At 37.5% G+C, this 18,560-nt stretch overlaps 1 protein-coding gene across 1 annotated transcript; it reads left to right on the top strand.

Moving 5' to 3' along the window:
* Positions 1-13,287: 13,287 nt before the first annotated feature.
* Positions 13,288-14,724, top strand: LOC124244269 (eukaryotic translation initiation factor 2 subunit 3, Y-linked-like). The gene is given in 2 exon segments (XM_046670771.1): positions 13,288-14,143; positions 14,146-14,724. Coding segments are annotated over 2 exon segments (1,416 nt in total). The 3' UTR covers positions 14,706-14,724.
* Positions 14,725-18,560: the final 3,836 nt, after the last annotated feature.

The raw sequence follows: 18,560 nt of genomic DNA, 5'->3' as shown, positions 1-18,560 counted from the left end.
TTTTGCAGGTGTAAATAGTGCGAGATTGATCTAGACATGGATTTTAGAAATATAGACACTTCAGATCCATTCTCAGTGCTCCCAAGTAGTCCACAAACAGACAGTTTCTTAAATTTCGATCTTTTCTGATATTTTTTAGCCACAAAGAAAGAAACATATTTCAAACAAGAAGTCTTGATGTACGGTCCCACACCAACCAGAAAACAACCCAATAATGTACACAGCTATACTTGTTTAAATCATTCAGATACAAATAGTATTATCAGGCTGATCTCAGATTACTTTCTTCCTTGCTGAGCTTTCTGACAGGAGCCTTCCCAGCAGCCACATTTGGTACTAAGATGCTGTTAACATTGGTTCCCTTTCAATTTCAGGGTCTGTCTTATTTCCTGGCCTGCTCTATCTAGATTGATATTGAAGAATGGATCCTTTTCTCCAGAAGTAGTCTAGATGGGGGCCAAGAAACTTTCTTCTAGGCCAGCAGGTAAGGAGACCAAAAAGGCTGCTTCCCAGGTAAGACAGCCTTATATTGATAAGTAACAGAAATGCAAATGTTGGATCTACACAGGACTTGAGATTCTAACCAAAGCCATTCTCTACCAACTCCCCCTATAGGTGCTGGGAAGCTAAATATTCACTTTCCAAACTCTCCTATACCTAGGGGTGGCCAATGAGATCTAAGCAGAACTCAGCCTAGGAAATGTCTCTAAAGATTTTTCTTACATGATTAAACAGGACACACGTGCCTAACACTGTCTCGTCCCTGCCTCCTTCACCCTTTTTCTATCTTGAACACAAACATGATATTTAGACCAGCAGTAGCATCTTGCAACCATGAATCAATCAACAAACACAAGGTCCAGCTGCCTGAGCAGGGCCACAACAGTGTTCTAACTCTAACAACACTAATACAGAGTGAAGAATTATTCTTCCAAAAGTCAAGGCTAAGCCCTCCACATCCTCAGCCAGATGAATGAGGTGCTATTAGACTGCAAAGGAAGTAACCACAGTGTTAGGCTCAAAAATGAGAGCTATAATAGCAATTGAGGGCCAGTTGCACGTAATATTCAATAGCAATACCCATATTTAGCATAACCAGTGCCAGCACCTCCGAATATTTAGGATAATTAATATATTTTGAGACAATAGACCTGAAAATACTTTAACAAAAGTCCTATGAAAATATAGCATAGTTCTTTACTATATTTCAATTGAGAGAAAAATAAAGACTGAATTTTAATAGTGGAAAACCAATAGAACTGAGACAGTGAGAGCAAAATGTTATGCATTTCTTTGATTGAAGCATACATATAAATATGAGTGTGTTAAAAGCAAGAATCCAAGCGAAAAAGTCATAAATTATAATGCTGAAGAAAGTCATGTTCCAAAATAAGACTTGTTTTCTTCAGCAGTCTGGATAACATTTTACCTTGTGTTCAAACTATCCATGCATGCAATGAATGGAGTTTAGTCAACCTCAAATTATACCCCAGTTTTGATCATCCTGTGGAAATTCAACCCGTGTCCATGGAAATGCAGCAGTACATTGCAGAGCTAAGTAAAAGAAACAATAGTTGGCATTTAAATGCATAAGGTGCCTTTAAATTGTCTTTCATTTTTATTGAAAAGTCTCCACCTAGAAAAACAGACTGAAAATACAACACAATATTTCAGAGGTTAAATCATCATGAAAACTTGCCCAGGTCAATCATAGTATTCACTTCTTATTCAATCATTTATTCATAAATTAACTGAGACTTTTCTGGGTTTCTTCTCTTGAGCTCATCCTGCCCACTTCTTAAATTACAGTTCACTGATGTAAATGATTTCAATGTACATGTACTTAAATTTATCATGTTATGTTACCATTCCTCATCCCTACAGGATAGGGGTGCTCCCTGTGTTCAAGGTTAAGTTTCTCATGATGGCCTGTATTCTTATTTCCTCCCACTCCCTTGTCACCTACTTCCAACTTTTATTTCTACCTTTTTCTGCACCATCAATTTCTCCCTCTCTATGGGCTTCTCTCTTTAGGGCTATAAATCCCTTGGAGCAACAATACAAACAAAAAAAAGTCCCCAAACCTGCAAATGTCTTCTGGCTACCCATATACCTAGTACCGGGGTAACATCCCTTGTGTACCATGCTTTTCCAAAGAGTAAATCTCACTTGCTTCCTCACATCCCATACATATAGCCATTGTGTGCTGGTAAATGTTTAGCAATTGGCTCACATAAAAATAAATATGCATATGCATGTATATATGTATGTATACATAAATATTTATTATAAATTTTACTGATATAGATATAACACACAATTTACACATAATAATAAAATATACAATAATCTTTACTGTAAATTCCATATAGCAACTGTTTCTTACAAAATGCTTTCACTGATATTTACCAAATCTGGTATATACTGACATTAATGTTGGTTGATATTTTCTTTTGCATTAATAAATGAAATTAATGTGAAACAATGAATATGTATGTCAGAACGTCTCTTGTTAACCAATAATGGCAGCCACTTCTTTGTTGAATAGGATAATAGTTTACATATTTGGAGAATATTTGGAAGAATATTTCCTCAATTTTTTGTGCTATTCACAATGTATTTGCTACATATCCAACATACTTTTGAGTTTAGTCTGCATTATTATCGAATTCTCTCTCTTTCTTAAGTCTAGACAATCAACAAAATTAAATCTCTGATTTGTAGTATTTGCCAATTTCCCTGGTGTAAATACTCTCACTAAGGCTAATTTCAAGATATCAAAGTGAAGTCAACAAACACAGACTTCAAAAGGGTTGCACAGGGGGCTGGCAGGGTGGTACAGTGGTTAAGTCCGTATGTTCCGCTTCTCAGTGGCCTGTGGTTCGCCAGTTCAAATCCCAGGTGCAGACGTGGCACAGCTTGGCAAAAGCCATGCTATGGTAGGCGTCTCATGTATAAAGAGTAGAGGAAGATGGGCATGGATGTTAGCTTAGGGCCAGTCTTCCTCAGCAGAAAGAGGAGGATTGGCAGTAGTTAGCTCAGGACTAATCTTCCTCAAAAGAAAAAAAAGAAGAGATGCGCAGTAGCACACCATTATATAGTGCATCCATCATTTAGATAAAATAGACATAAATAACCTTATGAGCATAGATAACAGGAAAACATAGTAAAAAAATTAAGGAGGATGAGTTTGAATATTTATTACACTTACTTTTAATATAATTTATTTAATTGTAAGCATACATAATTTAATTTTCAATAATGGCTATATTTAACAACCAGCTTGCACAATTCCTGAAAATCTAACAATCTGGCTCTCACAAGTTACTGCAAGCCAACTCTAGCACACCACTGCATGGAAATATGGCTTGCACATCTACCACACTACTGTATCTGCTCTTGCTAGAGCCAGCATGGACTTGCAGTTCTAAAGCCATGGAACTTTCCTATACCTATCTCATTTGACCTCTCTGCCACACATTCCCAACCCTTTCCACATGACTTTCAACTACTCTGGCATTCTTTTCCAGATTCATCTGAGGGACTTTATTCATCCAACATTCTCCTCAAATGTTCACGTTATTCTAACCTCAGCCCTCTTTCCTGCTCATTTTGCAAACCCAGTCTAGACAATCTCACTAATGGCTTCACTAAAGCAACTTATTTACCAAGGATCTCCAAATCTCTCCCACTTAGCAGACCAGGCTGTTCTGCTCATCTCCAGAACAGATTACACATTGCCTTATGAGTTAGGTCCCCTTCTTATTTACTTACTAATTAAGTAATTAGTTGGGTAATTATTTGCTTATGTCTCTCCTACTAGGCTGAAGCTGCACAGACACATGGAACATCGTGACTCTTTTCTTGCCATATCCTCAGAGTCTAGCACATTACCTAGCACAGAGCAGTTCCTCTAGGAATCAATGAAGGTATACAAATGAATAATGAATAAGCATTTCAAATTCAACAAGTACTAAACAGAATTCACTTGAAATGTGTTTCTCTCCTGAATCCCAATCACTCCGAATGGCGCCAATATCCACCCTACCCCATCTAAGAGAATCCCAGACTTCCCCTTCTCCTTATTCTTCTTATCCAGTCATTCATGACAATCTACCTCCCAATCTCCTGAATATTTTCCAAAGCTGTTCTGTCTTCCCCATCATCACTCCTACTACTTTAGTTTAGATTCACTCTTGCCTGGACCACTGCAACAGCATCCTGAGCTACTGGCCTTTCTCTCCCTACTCCACCGCAATGGCATAGGGCTACCGAAAACTTTTTTTTTAAATATGACTATGGCCACCTCTATTTAATAATCTATCAGTGGTGCTCTACAAACTAGAGGAAAAACTCCAACCTCTATACCCCAGCACTTCTAAAGCCCTTTATGGTCAGGACTCCATCTGGCTTCCCAGCCTCATCAACTTCTACTTTCCCATGAGGAGCCTACACTCCACTCGTACTCACATGGCTGCAGTTCCCCACCCTTTTTCACATCTCTGAGTTTCTGTATATTTACTTCTCTCAGCCTGGAATATCCTCTCTCTATTGTTCACGTGGTATTCAAGGTTCATGGTAAGTATCCTTGCTTTTGTGAAGCTTTATTTGACCCTCAAGGCAGACCCCTCATCCAGACTTTTATAACTCTCTGATCTTTCTATGACTGTATTTTCCCGTTCTATAAGGATTACTTTTGAACATTTATTTCCCCCTGACGAGACTATGAATGTCTGCCCAAAGTCAACTGTATCTATCACAGAGACAAGCACATACTAGGAATTCAACGCTCCTTCTATAACTATAAAGTGACAAACCATTTATTCTGCAGAGAAAATACACATCCAAGTAGCTGCTGTCCCTTTTAAAACCATTCACCTTGAAAGTTATCTGCTTAGTTTAATGACAGTGGCATTACTCCAAGTATTTTTGGAAGTTGACTTTCAGAATTGTCTGGGGAATGTTCTTTAAATTATCTTAAGTGAGGCCAAAAAAACATCATTCTGAACATATCTGAGGCCTAGGAAGAACCATAAAGCAAGTAATATAATTCTGTGTAGAAAATGAGGAATAAAATATGTAAAAGATCATGTAACAATTGATGTCAGGGCACTAACTAGCAAAGTGGATCAGAGGCATACCTAAAGAGAGAATTTTGAAAAATATTTTGAACAAAGTCCATGTTATTTAAAAACATTTAAAAGTCCATAAGATGGTTACCTTGATAGACAATATTAATGTGGGCATATAAGTACTGGTAATTTGCTTGATCCAACTCATGAATCTCTTCAAATTAGCATTTCCCAAAGAGTATACAATGTGAATAGGTATTACACTGCAGAGGGGACAGGAGGCAGAAACCAGTGATGAAAGAAATTTAAAATGCAGTATTAAACAAAGTCAAAAAGGTTATTTACTCCCAGACATCTCAGAGATTTTAATATCTTAATGTAACTCTCCATGAAGTCCATCTATGGTACACAGGGTTTCTCAAATTCTTTTAACTTCATAATCCTTTTTTCTTACAGATGTTGTGGGATTAATATTCCATATACTTTGGGAAACCTTGTGTTGTGTAGGGCTGGACACTTCAGGCAACAATACTTGATCTGAAACTACATTGATATCAAAAGCTATGGTTGAAGCTACTGAGAACTTAGTAAGTTCTATTCTAACTGCCCTACATAATATATAGCATGTATCCTTACACTGTATCCTTCAAAAAATCTTATAGTATAGTTTACACCAGTATCCCCAATTTATAGTTAAGGAAAGAAAGGCCAGGAAAATTTAAGTAGCCAGTTAGATGCTACAAAGCTGGTTAACAGACAAATAAAGCAATAAAGACAGAATGTCACCCTGTCCTGGCCAACCGATGGGCCCAAAAGCTTAACCTGGGTACACGGTGGGTTCTCACCTGCACTGCCCCCTGGACTCAACTCAGGCTCTCCTGGAATGCACGGTTCCTTCATAAACTCCCTGTTTCCACATGGCTAATTCCTACCTATTACTTTAAGGTTCATTTTATCCACTTTCCCTGGGATGCTTTCACTGCCAAAAGGCTAAAAATAACCATCCCCATGGTACCTTATTCCTTTCATGGAACTTATAAATTTACTACCTTATACAAACCGCACAGAGAGGCCAGACTCACACAGCCTAAGAAAAAAAAGCTTTTGACTGGTTAACATATCCCTGATAAGAGACAAGTTTATAGCCTATCCACATTTCTACTGCTTTCTCAGGGTAGATTTAGGTAAATACCATAATAATAAATTTGAAATACTGCTTGAAACATTTCGAAGTTTTTTTGGGAATATCATCTCTTTTCTGTCTCAATTGTGAAAGGAGGAAAATAAGTTATCTTTATAAATGAAGAATCTGAGCTTTAAAAAGCTAAGTGCCTCAACAAGAAAATCAATACATCCCAACACTAGCACAGTACTAGCACACAGTAGGTACTTATCTGATGGTTGAGTGAGGCTAACTTAAATTCTGATATTTTTCACACTTTAGCACTCCTCCCACTCTGGGGCACCATCTTCACGCACAGCAGACACTGTTGAGGCCCACCCACATCCCCTGGCCACTACTATTCAAAGGTAAGCCCACAGACTTCCAACTGCCAGCACTTCTACTTCGTTGCCTGAGGGTTTTCTCTGGACTGGCACAGCAGGCTGGAAGCAGCCCTCCACAAAAAGTAATGGTTCTATGGTATAATATCCCAGCTCCCTTGCTTCTCTGGTAGACAGTTCTAAGGGGAACCTTCTACCTTTTCCCCAGAAGAATTAAGCTTGTTGCCCAAAATGGTAGCTGGCTTAATTCACACCCTGTACTGACTGCCTTCCTTATTCCTACTCGTGTGTTCTCTGCCTCCTAAATAAACTACCTCTCAAAACTTTGTCTCAGGGTCTGATTCTGGGAACCCAAACAAGACCCTATAGGATAGGAAAGAATTTCTAATTTTAAAAACCAAAGGTAAAAAAGGGAGGGATTGCTTATAAATAATTAAGTATAATCACATTTTTCAAAGACAAAATACTAACTAGCCACTATTTGCCACTGCATAGTGAAAAATTTCAAACTGGGAGTTAATGTTAGTACATGAATTTTAATTTATGAATTTTCTGACATAAAAAGAAAAGACTGTTTTGAAAAGTACAGAAAACACTTTAAAAATCTGTTAGGGAAAGTGCCATTTTAATACCTACTTTAGGCCTTAAATCTAACACCTTCCTCAGGTGCATAGGTTGAGGAAAGCGAAAATTCTCACTTTTTTTTATTCTACTCTTTTTGAAACAGCTTTTTAGAGGGTCTCTGTGTGTGTGTGTGTGTGTGTGTGTGTGTGTGTGTGTGTTGAGAGAGATGGGGGCAGGTTGTATTTTAATGAAGGCATCTAATTACACAGCATTTCATTTCTTAAACAGTCCTCAGACCTCTGGTCTTTAGTAAACCAAATGCAAGCTCTCTCTCCCAGATGCTTACATTTGATGTCACTGAGGATGCCCATTCATTTATTCAAAATTTGCCAAACACTTTCTATGGAGAATTACTAGGATTTAGTTGTATACATAGAGAAATGAAAGACACAAGAGGTATTCCCAAGGAGTCCTCAATCTAGATGAGGAGACAGAAAAATAAACAGATAGTTACTTTTCAGGGTGACAAGGGGGGCCCAGGGTGTTTGGGAGTCACAAAGGAGATGTTCCTACCCTGCACAGGATGAGGGGAGGGAGACGGAAGCAGCAAAGCTGGATTAAGACTCTTGACACAGTGTGCGCTTTAAAACATGGTTCCCCACACCGAGCCCACCATATTTTATTTAAAGTTAAAATAAAAAACTATAAAACATGAACACTTTCGTGTACACTAAAACAAAAAGAACTTCTTTTTAGACTTTCTGATTGCAAAATTTGGATAAGCTCATCAAAGTAAGTCCCTTGTCATGTTGTAGGGTGCTCTTGCTTGGCTCTGGAGAATCTATCTAATCCCACTCTTAAATAACTCAACACTGGTATAGGGAAGGAAGTCCAGAGTAGGTGAGATCTGAACTAAAACGTGAAGGAAAATCAGGAATTCTTTCCATGGGCATAGGGAGTGGAGAGTCGGTAGGACTCATCTGGCAGAATGTGTAAATGGACAACACTGAGCAATCGCATGGAACTCTTAGCGCACTTAGGAGGTCAGCACACCAGCACAAGAAAGAGGGGAAGGTAAGTGATGTGTAAAGCCTGAAATACCAGGAACTGAGACTGGAGAAAAGTCAGATCTGTCTTGTTCTCTGATTTTTTTTTTTTTTTGAGATATAGTTCACATACCATAAATTCACTCTTTAAAACGGTACAATTCAGGGGGCCGGCCCATGGCTGAAGGGTTGAGATGGTGCGCTCCGCTTTGGTGGCCCAGGGTTTCCCCGGTGTGGATCCTGGGTGCAGACATGGCACCGCTTATCAGGCCACACTGAAGCAGCGTCTCACATGCCACACTAGAAGGACCCATAACTAAAAAGAACATGCAACTATGTACTGGGGGTATTTGGGGAGAAAACGTAGGAAAAAAAAAACGAAGATTGGCAACAGCTGCTAGCTCAGGTGCCAATCTTAAAAAAAAAAAACCTGTAGAATTCAGTGATTTTTCAGTAAATTCACAGAGTTGTGCAAGCATCAGCCCTATCTAGTTCCAGAACATTTTCATCACCTGAAAAAAGAAACCCATATCCATTAGCATTCACATCCCATTTCTCCTCCCCTCAGCTGCTGGTGACCACCACTTATTTCTGTCTCTGGATATTTCATATAAATGGAATTACACAATTTGTGACCTTACAAAAGGCCTTACCAGTTTGCCTTTTTTCACTTATCATAAAGTTTTCAAGGTTCATCCATGTTGTAGGACGAATCAGTACTGCGTTCTTTTCTTAGGGCCCAGTAATATTCCATTTTGTGGATATACCACATTTTCTTTATTCATCAGTTGGTAGATATTTGGTTTGTTTCCACTTTTTGGCTATTATAAATAGCTATGAACATTCATGTACACATTTTTGTCTAGAAACATGTTTTCAATCCCCTTGGCATATACTTAGGAGTGGAAGTGCTGTGTAATATGGTAACTCTATGTTTAACTTTTTAAGGAACTGCCAAACTGTTTTCCAATGTGCCTGTACCATTTTATATCCACACCAATGCTAAAGGAGTCTGAAGTCATCTAGAAGGCAGGTAAGCCATTCAAAGTCTTCAGGCTAGATAGAGTCACATTCAAATTTTAATTTTACAAAGGTTACTCTAAAAGTAGTGTAGAGGCTGATTAAGGATTTGATAAGAAAAGAGGCACAGAAGTCTGTCAGGATTCTACCACAAGTAAGCAAGGTGAGACGACAAAATAGTCTAATTAGGATAGTAGTAGTAAGGATGGAGAGGGGGAATTGGGATTGAAAGGGAAAGGGAAGGGGAAGGAAGTGAAAGCACTTTTAGAACAGATTAATTTAAAACTTAAATTACCCAGGAAGATGAGTATCAGAAATTTAAATACCTAAAAGATCAAGTAAGTAATTAAAATAACTAAAACACACACAAGATGTAAGCAATACGGTGGGGACTATAACAAACAAGAAAGAACATGTCTAATCTAAAAGCAGAAGCTATAAATCAACTCCAACTACCTAATGTTATGGAGAATTAGGTGCAGTGTTGTCAGATCTTCTCTTTGGTCAAGAAAAGCCAAAATCTGGATTTCAAGTTAAATACCCTGATTTTTAAATATTGCCAATTAATACAATATTTCTTCAAATTCTGTGCAATATCAACAAAACTGCCCAGGAGCTGCCAGTTTGTGATCTCCCTAACACAAAGTAAAAGGAACAGTGAGCCAAGTCAGCATAAGGATTATGTGCCTCAAATCTTTTCAGTTTCTCAGAGAAGGGCCAGATGGGATTAATTGTATTGTTCTCTTCAGCTGATAGATAATGGACTAGTTCAAATTTTTTTTAATGAAGTCCTTTGAAGAAGTTTAGATCTCTATGATATATGATCACTTGGTCCTTTTAAGCTTACAATTATAAAATATAACTACTAACATATCTTACGAACAAAAAAATTATAGGAACGGTGTATATGGTTTTGCCTGTGTGTGACAGATCCAAAATGACAGTGGCTTTGACAACATAGAAGTTTCTTCCTTGCTCTCATAAAACTGCAAGCCATTATGGTAACACTGCTTCAAGAAGTCATCATCATTGTCCCAGGCCTTTTTAAAAAATCTTGTTGCTTTGCTGTTCTTAGAGTGCTGGCCTCTTAGAGAATACCACCCACATTCCAGCAAGCAAGAAGGGAAAGGAGAGACCTGTCCTTTACTGGCCTATCTGGAAGTTGCACGAATCACTTCTGCTTAGAACCTACGGACAGAACTTTACCACAAGGCACAATTCCTAGCTGCAAGGGAAGCTGATAAATGTCATCTTTATTCTGTAGGGGTCTGTCCCCAGCAAAAATTCAGGGTCTAAATGTCTGAGGATGATGGAGAAAAGGGATATTGGGAGACAGCCAGCAATCTCCACCACAGAGTGGTATTCAATTTTTTAAGATTCTGTTCTTAAAATTCTATAAATAATTTATATTTTGGTTCAATTTTCCAAGAGAATATAAATCTCATCTAACCTTTATGTTTAAATATTGGAAACATAGCAATGTAACATTGCCACAATTTTGGCTTCATCATGCTGGTATTTATGAAAGTGCTGAAGAAAGTTAATTTTAATTTGTTCTTACAAAATTATTTTCCTAAGAATTCTAAAGCAACTGTAGTCTTCTTGCCATGCTTAACAACTAGCTTTCAAAAGACTACATTAAAAACTCAAATTAAAAAAATTTAAAAATCATTGACATATTCCTATAGCATATGGAACTATACCACCTCAAGGATTCTTTTAAATTAACACAGTCAATTGTGCCCTTAATGCCAGAAAACTCTTGAAGAAACAAGATGTATGCACCATAGCAAGATGTACTCCTGAATTTTGATACTTTATTCTCACATTAGTTCACAGTACTATATTTTATCATTACAATACTAGAGAACACTAAAAATAAAATAGTTCACCAGCATATAGTTCACTACTGCTTGACATGTGAACATTCTAAAGGTCTACCCATGAACTATAGACTCTCCTAAATAAATATAAAAGGGAACACCATTAAAGGTGATACAATTTAGAAGACAGTACTTCATTAGCTGTTTTATGATCATTCACATATACAAATTCAAGAGTGTATTATTTCAAAGCTACTTGGCTTCAATCCTTCTTAAAAAATGGGAACATGGTACTTACCTATGGTAGCATCTTTTATCCACTTAAAAGTGTGTAAATAATTATGTTCAACAAATTTAACTTCTTAATTTATGACTAGCTTGCCTTGAGAATGGTTTTGAATGGCTAAGGCAATGGTTAAAATCATCAAGTATAATATAGAACATAATTGACTATTAAAACTTAATTTTTGAAAATGTTTATGGTACAAAGTATCCATTATAGAAAGTTTGGAAACTACTGAAAAGTAGAAAGAATATCACAATAAACTGCATTAAATTGAGTATTAAATGCTTAAAGAGTCTCCAAAATTATCTTGACCAACAAGACTTTACACAGAAGAGAAAATGAATGGGGGACACCCACTTCCAACCAAAACAGAGTAACAGGGACAGGAATAGCCCTCCTGCCTGTAAAAATGAAAGTGCTGTACAAAATACATGAAACAACAGTTGTCAATACACCTGATACCAGGCAATGATCCTTGAGAAACAGGAAACACATAAGGTGAACCCTAGGAAATAAGAAACTGATGACATGAGCACTATGGCTGTCCAAGCCTTCAGATCATCGACCTGGGAAGGAAAACCAAGGCAGAGCTCAGCACGATCCCTGAATTGAAGATGTGCATCTGAGAAATCACAGAGGGTCAGAGCAGCTATAAATCTCAGGACAGAGTGCCAGAGGGAGGAGAGCTGAACAGAGAGAGATCTACAGAGATCTGTAGAAACCCCTCAGGTATTCAGCAGTGTACTGATCAGCACACTGAGAAAACAACCCACAGCCAGAGAAAGAACCACTTGAAAGGATTAGAAGGAATAGTATGCATCACTCATACAGGGCTAGGAATTGTGCCTGTTCCCAACAGCTAGACTGGAAAATCTTATAATTAAAGGGGTTTGGGGTAGAGTACTCAGAAACTAATCTTAAAAACACAACCTTAAAGAATTAAACTATTTCCAAGTAACTAACTGCATCCCATAAAAAAAATGCTCAAGAAGATTTACAGGGATATAAAAATATCCAACACCCTATAAGATAAAATTCACAATGTCTGGCAGCCATCAAAAATTACCAGGCATGCAAAGAAGTAGGAAAATATAATCCATAACAAGGAGAAAAATCAACCAAACAAAATTGACCAAGATCTAAAAAAGATGTTAGAATTTGCAGACAAAGTTATTAAAACAGTTATTATAAATCTACTCCATATGTTCGAAAAAGTTAAATAGCCACATGGAAGTTTTTTAAACACCCAAATCTAACTTCAAAAAAATTATAATGTATGAGATGAAAAACACACTAAATGTGATCACCAGTAACGAACCTGAAGACATAGCAATAGAAACTATCCAAAATGACAGACACAGAGGGGAAAAAGAAGAATAAAAAAATAAATGGAGCATCAGCGATCCTGATATATATGTAACTGGAGATCCTGAAAGAGAAGAGAGGAGGGAAACCAAAAATATTTAAAGAAATAGCAACTAAAATTTTTTCATATTTGATGGACATTATAAACCCACAGGTCCAAGAAGCTCAGTGAACCCAAAGCACAAGACACATGAAGATAGCTATACCAAGACACATCATAATCAAATTGTTCAAAACCAGTGAAAAAGGGAAACTCTTTAAGGACATGTTATATTGAGAGAGGAATAAAAATAAGGATGACAGCAGATTTCTCATAAAAAACAATGCAAGTGAGAAAACGGTGGAGAAACATCTTTAAAGTATTACAAGAAAAAAACTGTCAATCTAGAATTCCATACCCAACAAAAATCTTATAAAATGAAGGTGAATAATGATGTTCTCAGACATACAAAAGCTGAAAAAATTCATCACCAGCAGACCTGTGCTGCAAGACATGTTAGAGGAGGCCCTTCAGGCAGAAGAAAGAAGATACCAGATGGATGGAAATGGTAGGAAAAGCATGAAAGGAAATGAAAGAATGAAAGGAATGAAGAGCTTTTCTGGGCAAGATGGTGGGAGGCGAAGTTGCAATGGCTGTGGGGCAGCCGCATCTTTCTCGCCAGGGTCTGGCCAACTTGGATGTTACCAAGTTGACTCCTCTCTCTCACAAAGTTATCAGCAGACAAGCCACAATTAACATAGGTACAATTGGTCATGTTGCTCATGGAAAATCTACAGTTGTAAAAGCTATTTCTGGAGTTCACACTGTCAGGTTCAAAAATGAACGGGAAAGAAATACTACAATCAAGCTTGGATATGTGAATGCCAAGATTTATAAACTTAATGATGCAAGTTCTCCTCGGCCAGAATGCTACAGATCCTGTGGAAGCAGTACACCTGATGAATTTCCTTCAGACATTCCAGGGACCAGAGGGAACTTTAGACTTGTCAGACATGTTTCCTTTGTTGACTGTCCTGGCCATGATATTTTGATGGCTATTATGCTGAATGGTGCAACAGTGATGGATGCAGCTCTTTGGTTGATAGCTGGTAATGAATCTTGACCTCAACCTCAGACTTCTGAACACCTGGCTGCCACAGAAATTATGAAGCTGAAACATATTTTGATTCTACAGAATAAAATTGATTTGGTAAAAGAAAGTCAGGCTAAAGAACAGTATGAACAGATCCTTGCATTTGTACAAGGTACAGTAGCAGAAGCAGCTCCTATTATTCCAATTTCTGTACAGCTGAAATATAATATTGAAGTTGTCTGTGAGTATATTGCAAAGAAAATTCCAGTACCTCTAAGAGACTTTACGTCAGAACCCCAACTTATTTTTATTAGGTACTTTGCTGTCAACAAACCTGGCTGTGAGGTTGATGACCTTAAAGGTGGTAGGGCTGGTGGTAGTATTTTAAAAGGAGTTTAAAGGTGGGCCAGGAGATAGAAGTCAGACCTGATATTGTTTCCAAAGATAGTGAAGGAAAACTCATGTGTAAACCAATCTTTTCCAAAATTGTATCACTTTTTGCAGAACATAATGATCTTCAGTATGCTGCTCCATGGGGTCTTATTGGAGTTGGAACAAAAAGTGACCCCACTTTGTGCCGAGCTGATAGGATGGTGGGGCAGGTACTTGGTGCAGTTGGAGCTTTACCAGAGATCTTCACAGAATTGGAAATTTCCTATTTCCTACTTAGACGGCTCCTTGGTGTACGGACAGAGGAAGACAAAAAAGCAGCAAAGGTGCGAAAGCTGTCTAAGAATGAAGTGCTTATGGTGAACACAGGATCCTTGTCAACAGAAGGAAGAGTGAGTGCAGTTAAGGCTGACTTGGGTAAAATGGTTCTCACTAATCCTGAATGCACGGAAGTAGGAGAAAAAATTGCCCTCAGCCAAAGAGTTGAGAAACACTGGTGTTTAATTGGTTGGGGTCAGATAAGAAGAGGAGTAACCATCAAGGCAACAGTAGCTGATGACTGAAGAATACCAGTTAGTAACACATTTGGACAAAGTCCACATTTCTCTTAATAAAGTGAGGGTGTAATATTTCATAGCTCATTGTCTTAACAGAAACTACAAGGTTATTCTCATTTTTTGGTGATGAAAATTTTACCTCTATTACTAAAATAAATAATGGGGTCTACAATAACTGTCAAAATCAGCATATTGATGGATTTAAACCACATTTTAGCAGAAACTGATCACTGCTAAACAGTGTCAAATTTGTACATCAGTTCAGGTTTGAAATAAAAGTGCTGTTACAACCACCTTTGCTGTAGTACACCTAGCACTGAACCTGTTTGAAATAAAATTTTTCTTCTTAAAAAAAAAAAGAAAGGAATGAAGAGCACTGAAAATTGCAACTACATGAGTAAAACAAAAGATCTGTTTTTATCATGTAAATCTCTTTAAAAGATTATCTTTTGTTTAAGCAAAAATAATAATAATGTAATGTTGGGTTTACAAACTATGTAAGAAAAACAGAATAGGATATGAAATAAATTTTAATGTGTTTTTAATAGTTACTTGAAAATTATAAATTCACACAAGAGTATTTCAGATCTGCTATTCTACAGAAATTAAAACTGTAGCCATTATTCTGAAATGCCACTCCATTTGGCCTACACTTTCTCATTTAGCTTGGGTAGCCTTAGCATTATACTTTTGAAAATATAATTTAAGTTGAATTTGCTACATTCGTTTTCATAGAGAAAAAGTAATAAGCAACTCCAAAAGAATGTTCTTGTTAGTAAGCAAGTTAACTCACAAGGTATGGCAGTACTTTTGCTGAACTTTATGAATAAAAGCAAACAACTGGTGTTTCACTACAATGCTAAACTCATCAAATATTTATTTTAATGTAGGTAACTTCTAAAAATTGGGTCAAACAGATAAGCAGGAGATTTTAAAATGTATTTATAGCACAGAAGAAAGTTCCCTTCCTCGCTCCCCCAACCTGCCTAAAATGAAAAGAATGCCTAATACATATCATTAGGGATTTTTAGGAGACTGTTTATCAAGAAGGTTTGGGGGAGAAGAGAACAAAGCAGTACTAGCTTCTCACCATTAAGAGGCAGATGAAAGTAATCATGAGACCAAAGACAACTGGTGATTCATGAGTGCAAAATTCTATATATTGCTACTGAGTTTTTCTCCTATTTCATCAAATCTATTCAAAAGCATATCCGCAAGTTCTCTCAATGAGTAGCCCTGTGCTGGAATGAAAGTGGAAATTAATAAATACGGAGGAGTTGCATCTTTTCAGTAGTGAGGGAAAAGTAGATTCCAAGATGAAAATCTAGTATAGACAAAACTGCCTTGGAGAAGGGGTTAACTCAGCCATAAAGTATAGTTTAGAGCCTTTTCTGTGGATAGCCCTGAAGAGAAATTCTGATTCAAACTCAAGTGTGGGAACTACCACACTAGACAAAGAATTAACAAAAGGCAAGTCTCCCTGCCGAAGTCTGTGCGTTCAAATTCTGCCATATAAGACAACCATTAAATCTCCAGCAGGAGAGAATGAGTGGAAAATTCTAAAGTGTTCCTGCTTGTCAGCAGAGTTTATTTCCATTTATTTGAGTATTCAGTCTCTATAACCATTACATATTACTAGATTCAGCATTCTTGAAAGAATTAAAGGAGACAATTATATATAAATATACCCAATACTGAGGCTCAATAAACGCATGATGGATTTTAATCTAAGTCTTGCTCTGAAAGTGCCATAAGTTGCATAAAAGACCATGGCCACTTATAGGAAGCAATTTCTGCCTTTCTAAATGGAAAAATCTTGTTGTATTGATTTCATGCATTTTGACACCAGCTGTGAAACTTGTTCTGGTAGCATTACGTCTCACATAAGAATTGAGTTATATGTTTAAATGCACATTATGCTCCTTCATTCTTCTCCTGTACCAAAAAGGGCAAAAGGACAAGAAAAGCAAAGAAATGAACAGAAGAGAAGGAATATTCAAAGACATTTTTAACAATACAGTAAATTTGAAATCTGTTCAGAATATCAGCGGGGCCGGCCCGGTGACGCAGCAGCTAAGTGCGCACGTTCCGCTTCGGTGGCCGAGGGTTCACCGGTTCGGATCCTGGGTGCGAACATAGTATGGCTTGGCAAGCCATGATGTGGTAGGCATCCCACATATAAAGTAGAGGAAGATGGGCACGGATGTGAGCTCAGGGCCAGCCTTCCTCAGCAAAAAGATGAGGATAGGCAGCAGCTAGCTCAGGGCTAATCTTCCTCAAAAAAAAAAAAAAAAAAAAAGAATATCAGCAGACATTAGTACATGAAATACAGTCTAGCATAGCATAAACACCATTTTACACAATGATGATAATGATGATGATGATATAGATAATCCTAGTTTAAATGACTCGTTAGGAAAGAAAAGGATTAAAACAGTGGAACCAGCAAACACAAGAAAACGTTGGCCATTAAAAAAAAAACGTGTACGTAAAACTTATCTGGAAAAGTGGTCAGTGTCAGGCCTCTAGACTAATAAGGAAATGATGAAAAACCAAATCAGATGGTGGGATGAGTGAAGATGCAACGTTGTTGGTCATTCAAGAAAAGAAGGAAACCAATTTGATGGAACATATTGTTCTGTGTTTAAAGTGATATAACTCACTTTATCAACCCAGTAACAACAATATCCAATTACAACAAAAAAATGTAGTAGTGTTGTAGATGTGGGCAAATGAGTTTGAGATTGGAGGCATTATATTGGGACCTGGGCTGCCTACTAGCCACATGACACTATTTTATAATCAAAATTAAACAAAAGTAAATTCAGGCTCTCGGCCCGACTACCTACATTTCAAGTGCTCAAAGGTCACTTGTGCCTAGTGACTATGGTAATGAAGAACATGATCTATAATATTTCCATCATCGCAGAAAATTCTGTTGGGCAGCATTGATCTATACAACTGTTAGGAGCGCTTTGTATATGAAAGATGAGATCTAAAAGAAGACACACACATAGACACAAAGCCAATAACTCATCCATTCCTTCTTACAGACATTTACTGAGCATTTTTCATGTCAGAGTTGCTGTGCTAGGCATTTGGAGTCCACAGATCAAAACAAAATAGTCCCTGCCCTCAAGGAGCTCACGGAGAAGTAGGAAATAATGACATATAAAGTCAGTTGATCAGCAAACACTCATTGGACATCAACTCTCAGAAATGCACTCAGTGCTGTGGGAAAAAAAACAGTAAGCAAGTTCTCTCTGCCTTCAAGTGGCTTACAATCTAGATAATGATGAAGAAGGAAGAATAAGATGCAAACTGTTTTAAGTGGTGATTGATATTTGGGACTATGTACTTCAAACTGAGATCCACGAGTTGGATGTGGAATTTTCCTCATTTTGGGTTTTCGCTGGTATGATAATCTAAAAAATCAATAAATATAAATGTATTCTAATTAAATTCTGAATAAGCTTCTTAAAACTAAATAGAACCACCAAATTTTCATTCCAGTGTTTATTGTTGGTGTTCTCAACCACGTGTGCACCAGGTGAAGGCCAAAAAACATACAGTTTGATAAATAAAGTCTGATTAGGAAAGATGTGAGGATGAACTGAGTCGATACAGAACACACAGTAGCACAGGCCTCCCAAAGCGCCTGCATGATAAGTCATCATCACGTTGAGAGTGAAGGTGGTGCATGCATCCTCTCTCTGTGTAGTTTCCGCGCAATCTGTTCTCCATTCCTGCAATCTTTGGATAGGGCTTTAAGATTTGATTTAGAATTCAATAACTTCACAATGCTAATCACATCTTTAAGAGAACAAGGAGACATTACCGAGCGCTCAGGTGACACGTCAT

The sequence above is a fragment of the Equus quagga genome, chromosome 8 (assembly GCF_021613505.1).
Source record: "Equus quagga isolate Etosha38 chromosome 8, UCLA_HA_Equagga_1.0, whole genome shotgun sequence".
NCBI lineage: Eukaryota > Metazoa > Chordata > Mammalia > Perissodactyla > Equidae > Equus > Equus quagga.
Note: the sequence above shows the minus strand (reverse complement) of the source record. Positions and strands in the feature narration are given on the sequence as shown.